The sequence below is a fragment of the Ostrea edulis genome, chromosome 1, assembly GCF_947568905.1.
Source record: "Ostrea edulis chromosome 1, xbOstEdul1.1, whole genome shotgun sequence".
Lineage (NCBI taxonomy): Eukaryota > Metazoa > Mollusca > Bivalvia > Ostreida > Ostreidae > Ostrea > Ostrea edulis.
In genome coordinates, this window is record NC_079164.1 from 23,313,471 (window position 1) to 23,323,595 (window position 10,125).

General features: G+C 38.3%; 1 protein-coding gene across 1 annotated transcript; it reads left to right on the forward strand.

Annotated features, from left to right (window-relative positions):
* Positions 1-2,762: 2,762 nt before the first annotated feature.
* Positions 2,763-9,822, forward strand: LOC125663720 (nucleolar protein 10-like). Its single transcript, XM_048896048.2, has 2 exons — positions 2,763-2,950; positions 7,844-9,822. The coding sequence occupies exons 1-2, from the start codon at positions 2,871-2,873 to the stop codon at positions 9,792-9,794; spliced, it is 2,031 nt and encodes a 676-aa protein (XP_048752005.1). The 5' UTR covers positions 2,763-2,870; the 3' UTR covers positions 9,795-9,822.
* The last annotated feature ends 303 nt before the right edge of the window (positions 9,823-10,125 follow it).

The window sequence follows — 10,125 nt, forward strand, 5'->3', positions numbered from 1 at the left end:
CTTATGACTACACTCGAAGAAATAAACTAGCAATGAAACGATATGGATGGTACCCAATCATTATCGTTTCACGCAAGTAAAACTGTTAGATTTAGAATTGACGGTACTGTACATTGGTACGTTGTATCTGGAGTATAATGTCAAATGAAGAAATAAAATTATTCAAGCATTGGAAATAGTTATCACCTGTTATGATTACTTTATGCATTACTCTCATGGTGGAACACGGGGACCTGCTCCCATAAAAACGTAAGCAATACTGTGTTTTCAACATAGTATATTGTTTACATTTTATTTAAATGAGAGCAAGTCCCCGAGGTTGGAACGTGTAAAAGAACTGGAATGAGAACATGTTAGAGAAACACAGTAAGAAACCCAGTGAATAAGAGTGATAGGGGTCGGTGATATTCATTGATATGATAAAGGTGTAATATAGTGAATAAAGGCGTTATAACGCGAAAAGCGTGGCGATGCGAAGCAAAGCCGCAAGGACGCGAAACCAAGGCGTTTTAAGAGCAGGGTCTAAAGTTCATCGCCTGACAAAAAACTAGTTTTCACTACCCCTTAAAAAACTAATTATGATGAATGTTGAAAGTAATCGATTAATAAGTAAAAACAAATGAGTATAAGATTAGTAACACTCTGTGTACCTTTCTACTGTTTATTCACAAATGAAAGAGCCCCCCCCACCCCCCTCCCTTCCCCATATCATTTGAATTAAGATTTTTATCCGACATCGATCTTTTGATCTCGCCCCTTAATTTACGCAGATTAAACATCTGCATTAACGTATCGAGCGACAAATGAACATAAACTCAATTTTTTGATTATTTGAAGATATCATCAATTCAATTGAAAGTTGCAAAGTTGGCACAAAGCTTTCCAAGAAAAATGTCTTGTCTGTGACCGACTCATGTTTTATATATTGTGCATATATACCTAGCAATGCATAATTCATCTGTAGAAGTGTAATGCAAATAACAATATATGTATGTATATACAGTATTAATTTCTTCAATAAATACACATACAATATGCATTGCTATGTATATATGCATGAGTTTGTCACATGTCCCAAACAAAAAGAATGCATCAAATTATATTCTAAAGTGTTGAACAACTCCAGGGGGGGATCCAGGAATTCTGGTTAGGGGGGCGTTAAATTTTTTCCAGAGGCAGGGCGTCTGGGGGCCGCCTTAAGGCCCCAATTTTAGTGGGTACAGGGCAAAGCCCTGGTGGGGCCAAGGGGGCAAAGCCACCGGAAGCTCCTGAATTTTCGTAATTTTAAGAGTAAAATTTAACCATATAATTAGCCTTCATAGGTGAAGTTACATCCCCTTTTATAAACAGAAACACACCTTTATCAACACTACTCAAATGAGGCAAAATTTATCATCAATAAATTTCTCTCTAGTCAAACTTATTTGCTCGTCATTGAGCTGTGATTTGACTCCATTTATTTGTATTTCTTGGACTTGAATCCCCCTACACTCTTTTCATCACATGTTACGCCTCTTGTCTCAACAGATGTTTCTCGTTTTTGAAATAAGAAGTAGATTTTTTGTTGAAATTATAATAGCCAATAAAAAAAATTAATGAATGATTCTGGGGAGGGAGGGAGGGAAGGGCTGCAAAACATTAAACCAAGGTGTATATAAACAATTCTCAAGAAACTCATACTAGTATTTCTATTGAAAAAAATATAATCAACTCGGAATCTCTATACAGTTATTCATTTATGTGTGTACAATATTAGAGCAAGATATAATGCTTATTTCTCCTACTTACATAAAATATTGTAAGTGATAAAATATTTCCCAAAACATCTTCAGCAGTCAGTCATGAAAGGGAAAGTGCTTACTGATTTCACATAAAATGTGATAGATATAAAAGATTACACATTAATTTATTGTTACAAGTATTTGTTTTTGACATATTCTTGAATTGACTCAGTGTCATAACTTGTCGACATTTCATTGTAGATTTTCAGCATGGAACAAAAATTACGTCACAATCACATTCGTTTACAAACTGCGCAGTGTTTCCCGAAAGTGACGGAATTGGGGACTATATGTATTTTGACATTCACCTTTTAGAATGATTTATAGATATGATTTGATTTCCCCTCTTTTTATAATACGCACTGATTTGTAGCCGAAACTTTGAAGGGGGGGGGGGGGGGGGGGGGGGGGGGGGGGGCGTGCGCCCCCTCTAAATCCGCCAATGAACTCACCATGTGTACTTGAACTGTTTTACAAACTGTCCACTTATTTTCATTGTTTTCGACTGATATATAAAATTATGGTAAATATTACTGATAACAAAGAATATCCTAAATCCGTCTACTGCATTAGATTAGTACTGTGTTACTGATCCGTCTACTGCATTAGATTAGTACTGTGTTACTGTACATACATATGATGTACATTATCTTATTTTTATTAAGTGACTTTGAATTTGATTGAATGATGTTGATTAAATTACAAATCAGAACTATATAAAGAAAAGTTAATTTTGAGGCATTTTTAAAAATATCTATCTCTCTCAAAGGATGTGTACGCAGAACTTTGCGTACTTGCATGTAGGCAGCTATGCGCCTGGTTGTGACACATGGGTCTCTTGTAAATTTTTTCTTACTTCCTTTTGACTCCCCTGGGGAAAATCCTAAACCGCACAGGCTGTATTTAACGAATCAAGGGTCTCATGTGCCTCAGTATGATTAAAAAAGACAACAGATGTGTTCAAAAATATCCGGAGAAGATAATTTGCTTATTCGGTATACTTCCGCTTTGAGAGGTAAACATATTACATAGGCCAAATGCACGTGTTGACGGGTTATGTTTGATATATATTAAGCTGAGAGAGACAAAATGCAGGTTTCAAACCCAAATAATGTGAAGATATACAATCTAAGCGCTGGAAAGTCACTACCAGAATGGCTGTCGGACAGGTAAATTGCAGATCATGTAAACATGGCCTTATGTGCGCAGGGGAAAGTTTATAGGCTAAATATTCCCCAGTGCATTAGACAAAGTACATTGTATTTTCAGATCCAGTATTGAAAATTTTATGGTTATTTTAATTTTTTAAAAAGATACTTATATGTAGATGATTTATACTCCAGATTCAATGTCACATATATATTTTTCTATTAGTCATACATATTAGAAAATTTAGGAGAATAATTCCTGTGGTCTCGAGATTTTGTTGAAACTCGAGGGTGTTATTATTCAACAATGAGGTTATTATTACTATTATGCATTCTACTACGATGGCATTGTAATACTACAATACAAAGTACATTTTATCAGGTAAGTTGAAGACAGAGTGAGTCTGACTTCAGACTAATTTTGTTTCTGAACAATATTTCAGAAGAAACATTACCAAACTAATTATTTCTGCACACAAGCAGAAAATGAAACTGGTATAGATACCAAAATTAGTCTAGAAAGATGCAATCAATTGTATGTATAATGTGATTTAAACAGGTACGTTTAACAGGAATACTTCCCTTACATTGAAATCTTCTCGCTAAAACATAATTATCCCTCTTTAGCGAGAGTAAATGTATCCCGTACAACTGAGAAAAACAGCTGTGAAGTACATCTCTTAAATTCACGTTCCACGTATAAAGAAGAAAAAGTGCTAAAATGTCTGATACTTTTGCAAATGTATAATTATATATAAATCAAAACAAAAACATGATGTGCATTGGATTTCAGCCTCCTTCCCTATTACACAACAACATTAATATGTAATTTCTTGACTGTATTCTCAATATTATAGAGACAATTCGCTTCATGCTGAGTGTCACACTTATTCAGCATTGCACGGAGTTTGTCATTATTTTCAATAAAACCACCAAAACACCTGTTTATAGTAATGTTTACTTTCTCACTAAAGAGGAATAATTGCGTTTTAGTGAGATCAGTGTTCCCAACCTGTTAAAAGATGTTGAAGATGAAGTTCGTTGTTGTTGGGTTTTTTTTTTGGATAGTCTAGACTGTCAATAAGAATGGAGAGGAACAAGGACATTGACTGACTTAAAATCCAACCCCAGTTTAAATCTTAACTATGATTGTAACTCATATTAGGAAATTCTTTTAATGAATTATGAAAATACTATTAGATATCAGAATTATATGTAATACTTGTATAGAGTTTTATATAATTATAGTTTTATATAATTTTTCCAAAGTTGCCATCATACACAGTAGCTTAGTGGGTAGAGCTTCTGCCTTTCATACGAAAAGTCTTGGGTTTGATTCTCACCTGTGCCTTTAGGTTTTAGTATGAAAATTATTCTTTACATTTTGTTAAAGTAGTGACAGAGGCCAAGGTGATTAAGGGGAATGTGTTCATAACAAAATATCATATTCCACCCAACAGAACATTTATTACTACATGTACATGTAAGTGGTTGTCTGAAACTCTCCATTCCTGAAAAATAATGGAGCGCTATTACAATAAAATGACGTTGCTTAATCCTCTTCGTGCTAGAAAGCACATAAGGCCTTCACTGAGGATCGCCATCTCTGTCTGTCTGCTGCCATGTTCTGAATCCGGCCCCAAGTCCATCCACACTCCTTCATCTCTTTTACTGATCGCCGCCATGTTTCCTTTGGTCTCCCTCTATTTCTCTTTCCTGCTGGTGTCCATCTCATAGCGATCTTTGGGATTGATGTTGCTCCCATCCTGTGGACATGTCCGATCCATTTCCATCGTCTCATCTTGATCATCTCAGATATTGGTGATGTTGACGTTCTCTGATATAGATCTTTGTTGCTGATGGTGTTGGGCCAGAAGACCTTCAGGATCCGTCATAGGCATTTGGTCTGGAAGACATCCAGTCTGTGGACAATACCTTTGGTCACCTTCCATGACTCGGCACCATATAGGAGGACTCCAATGATGTTACTCTTGAATATCCTAATCTTGGTCTTGATGCTGATGGCTGCTGACTTCCATATGTTCCTCAGGCTTGCGAAGGCTGCTCTTGCTTTGGCTATTCTGCTCTCTACATCAGATGTTGAATCCCCATCGGCTGTGATCTTACTGCCGAGGTAAACAAACTCTTGAGACTTCCTCTACTACGTTGTTCCCAATAGTCACTTCTCTTTCTGTTTTGTTGTTAACTTTCATGATCTTCGTCTTTCCGGCGTTGATGTTGAGACCTATCTGGCTGCCGTAGAGTGCGAAGTCGGTTGTCTTCCTTTGGATGTGTTGGAAACGATGAGCCAGGAGTGCGATGTCATCCGCGAAGTCTAGATCTTCTAGAGACTTTCAAATGTCCAAAGCAATCCCCTGTTGTTCTGACTGGTTGTCTTCTTCATCACCCAGTCAATACACATCACAATAAAGTGCACCGCCACGGCACATGATACACCTGTCACATATTGTTAACAGTATAGATTGTACCCATTAAAACATTTTTTTTTAATATCACCTTAATTAAATGTCACAGTGACCTTAAAGTAGGATGCGACACACCTTCTACCTAAGATGCATTAGTTGACCAATTTTGGTGATTCTAGGTCTAATAGTTTTCAAGTTATGAGCCGGACAAGTTTTTGCCATATATGGCCATATCTTCGTAATGAAAAGTCACAGTGACCTGGTTTTAATGTGCGACACACCTTCTACCCAAGATGTATCTACAGACAAAGTTTGATGATTCTAGGCCTTGTAGTATTTAAAGTTACGGGTCGGACACGAAAAAGCTAACAGACGGACGGACAGACGGATATCTTCTTAATGAAAAGTCACAGTGACCTGGTTTTAATGTGCGACACACCTTCTACCCAAGATGTATCTACAGACAAAGTTTGATGATTCTAGGCCTTGTAGTATTTAAGTTACGGGTCGGACACGAAAAAGCTAACAGACGGACGGACAGACGGATATCTTCTTAATGAAAAGTCACAGTGACCTGGTTTTAATGTGCGACACACCTTCTACCCAAGATGTATTTACAGACAAAGTTTGATGATTCTAGGCCTTGTAGTATTTAAGTTACGGGTCGGACACGAAAAAGCTAACAGACGGACGGACAGACGGATATCTTCTTAATGAAAAGTCACAGTGACCTGGTTTTAATGTGCGACACACCTTCTACCCAAGATGTATCTACAGACAAAGTTTGATGATTCTAGGCCTTGTAGTATTTAAGTTACGGGTCGGACACGAAAAAGCTAACAGACGGACGGACATGAACGCCATACCATAATATGTCCCGTCTTAAGACGGGCGTATAAAAAGTAGGGGAGATAGTAAACATCCCTGTCTCACTCCAGTCTGTAGTGGGAAGCTGTTCGTGAGGTTTGTGCCACAGATCACTCTGGCCTGGAAGTCCTGATAAAACATCTTGATGATGGATATGATCTTGTCTGGTATTCCGTAGTGTGCCATGATCTTCCACATTGCAGGTCGATGGATACTGTCAAATACCTTGGCGAAGTCTATGAAATTGGCATATACTGTGGCATTCCATTCGTTACTCTGTTCCATAATCTGTCTCAATGTGAAGATATGGTCTGCGCACGACCTTGCTCTCCGAAACCCTGCCTGCTCATTCCATAGGAGAGGGTCCACCATGTCTGTTATTCTGTTCAAGATGACACTGCAGAGGACCTTGCTTGTGATGGACAGTAGCATGATTCCCCTCCAGTTGTTGGTGTCTGTCAGGTCTCCTTTCTTGGGCAGCTTCACAATCAGGCCAATTTTCCATTGGCTGGGTGCTGTCTCTGTCTCCCAGATGTTCTGCAGGATATCCATCAGTACTCTTGGTGTTACCACGTCCTCTGCTTTCAGCATCTCTGCGTGTACCTGGTCACATCCCGGTGCTTTTCCATTTTTGAGGGTCCTGATGGCTTTGGTGACCTCTTCCAGTGTTGGTTTATCAGTGTCTATATCCAGGACTTCATCCGAAGGGCTGATCTCTGCTTCTGCTGATGGGTCCTCTCTGTTGAGCACTCGTTCAAAGTGTTCCTTCCAACATGTTAGCTCCTCTTCCGTACAGCTTGATTTTAATTAAAATGATTATGAAATGTTGTGGATTGTGACATGCGCCTGAGCTTAGAAACGTCCAGTTCAGTATAAAGATGACATGTGAAAATACTAAAGTGCTGTACCTACCTATTGAGTTTTGTCTTGTATGAATAAATTTTAAAATAGATGTACTTGAGCACATTCTATCTTAGTCTGTTACTATTTTGACATCAACCCTTATTCTATATATGCTTAGATATGGATCCTACCTTAATTATCTTGAGGAGATCTACAATCATTGCACTTTGCATCAAAGTATCCTACATGTATAAAACCCTCAACAAATTTTATGACATCAAGGTGTTTATTGGTAGTTTAACAATTGCAGAGCACAGTAAAATGATTTAGATCTACATGTAGCATAACACCACAAAGGTCCTAGGGAGATATTCAACAGCCCCCCTTCCCAGCTTTTTATTTATTCACTTACTTCTACACCTATGTACATACCGTATAAGCAGAATTTTTAGTGAGGATTTAATGTTGGCATTATTAGCGAAGGTGTTGAGATCGCTAAAATTGAATACCGATTACAATTTATTCTGTGTTGTAGGTAATGGTTATATTTCTTGGAATTATAAAGTCGCTAAAATTAACTCTCGCTATCAGAATATAGGAGCAGATCAAAAGATCTGATTTTAATTAGATTGGATGCCTTTGTTAAGCTTTTATCACCATGATTGTGGGTAGAAGCAAATAATGATATTAAACAAAAAGTAAGGTATCTCTAAAATTAGTAATGACAGTGTTAGAGAGTAACCAATCATGTCTTGATTATTTTAATTTCTATTTTCAGACAGAGGCGCTCTCTACAGAAACAGGACATAGATGTAAGGAGAAGAATCGAACTCCTCCAGGATTTTGAAATGCCCACCGCCAGTCATTGTGTGGGCGTGTCACCAGATGGACAATATATCTGTGCCACAGGAACTTACAAACCAAGAATCAAGTGCTTCGACACTGCACAAATGTCACTCAAGTTTGAAAGAGGTCTTGATTCTGATGTTGTCAAGTTTCAATTTCTTGGAGAGGATTATGGGAAACTCGTGTTTCTGCAGTGTGATCGGTACATTGAACTGCATTCACAATTTGGAAGATATTACAGACTTAGAATACCAAAATATGGAAGAGATATGGCTTATGATTTCCCAAGTTCTGACTTGTACATTGGTGGAATTGGATCAGAGGTCTACAGAATCAATTTAGAGCAAGGTCGATTTTTGAGTCCCCTCACCACTAAGTCTCCAGACATTAATTGTTGTGAGATAAACCCAGCACATGGCCTGCTAGCATGTGGAACAGCATCAGGAACTGTGGAGTGCTTTGACCCTCGAGTACGCAAAGCTTCAGGAATATTAGACATTACATTTACTGGTCATATTGAAGAAATTCACGAGCTACCAAAAGTTACTGCACTTAAGTTTCGCGATGCGTTAAACATGGCTGTAGGAACTAGTACTGGCCACATCTTGCTGTATGATATTCGTTCCAGTAAACCACTACTAGTGAAAGATCATCAGTATGAACTGCCAATCAAATCAATCCAGTTTCAAGACTCACTTAATCTTGTCCTCTCTATGGATACAAAGATCCTTAAGTTGTGGGATTTTGAGACTGGAAAAGCTTTCACGTCAATCGAGCCAGGCACAAATCTCAATGATCTAAGTCTACTGCCCAATTCAGGACTTTTGTTCATGGCAAATGAAGGCCAGAAAATCTTGTCGTATTACATTCCAACACTAGGAACTGCTCCCAAGTGGTGCTCATTTCTGGACAATTTGACAGAGGAGTTGGAAGAAAGCACAGCTCAGATTGTGTATGATGATTACAAATTTGTGACCAGGAAAGAATTGGAGGAACTGGGTCTGACACACCTAATTGGATCAACATTACTGAGAGCCTACATGCATGGCTTTTTCTTGGACAACAGGTTGTACAATAAGGCTAAAACCATTGCAGAACCATTTGCCTATGAAGAGTACAGGAAGAACAAGATTCGGGAGAAGATTGAACAGGAGAGAGCCAATCGAGTTAGGTTAAAGAAACTTCCAAAAGTTAATAGAGACTTGGCAGAGAAGCTTTTGGACGTGAAAGAAATTGGAACCAACAAAAAAAAAGTCAAAGAAACGACGTCTTTATTGGAGGATAACAGATTCTCTGCCATGTTCTCCAATCCCGAGTTCCAGATCAATGTGAATAGTGACGAATACAAGCTGGTCAACCCGGTGGTTTCAAAGCTGGACAAAGTGCGCAGAAAAAAGCAGGCCAAGATGGAACAGTTTGCAGAAGTCAGTGATGAAGAGGGCAAAAGTCCAAGTGACAGCGATAGCTCAGATGATGAACACACATGGACAAAAGAACTCAAAGAACAGCACAAGAAGTTACGCAAAGAAGCAGCTCAAGCCAGGCACGCAGAGTACTTGGAAAAGAAAAATGCACCAAAATTCTACGAAATTAAGGATGGAGAGGAACTTGATAGTAAGAATACAAGTCAGAAGAAGCTCGCCAAGAAGTCTCTGGCGGAAAGACTGCAAGATACTCGGGATGACAGTTTTATCTCCAAATCTGGTACCCTTGGTAACAGGGAGTTGACCTTCAGTTTTAAGAAAAGCGAGAGGGAGATGAAAAATCAGCAGAAATCCAGGGAGCATCACAAAGAACGTAAAAATATTCGACGGTCAGCAGGAGATATTACCAAGACTCTGAAACAGAAACCAAAGTTTTGGTTAGGTAAAAGAGTCAAATGAAACTTGAAATAAATGAACCATTTATGTCTATACTGTTGTATTTTGTCTTGTATTATATAGGGAAGAAGAAAATTTATGAATTAAACTTGGGACCCCTGCATTACCAGTCAGGTGTTCTAACCACTTGGCTATCCAGGTTGATATTTAAGGTCCATGTAGCCCAAACCACTACATTCCTCCCTCCTTAAATTGTCTTTACTTTCAAAGATATACAACTATATTCTTTTGCCCCTGACAGAACTTTCACTCACAAGTCCAGGCCTGGAGGTTATAAAACATTTTTGAGCACATTCTCAGACTCAAACTCTGTGTTCTAAATCGTACTCATACT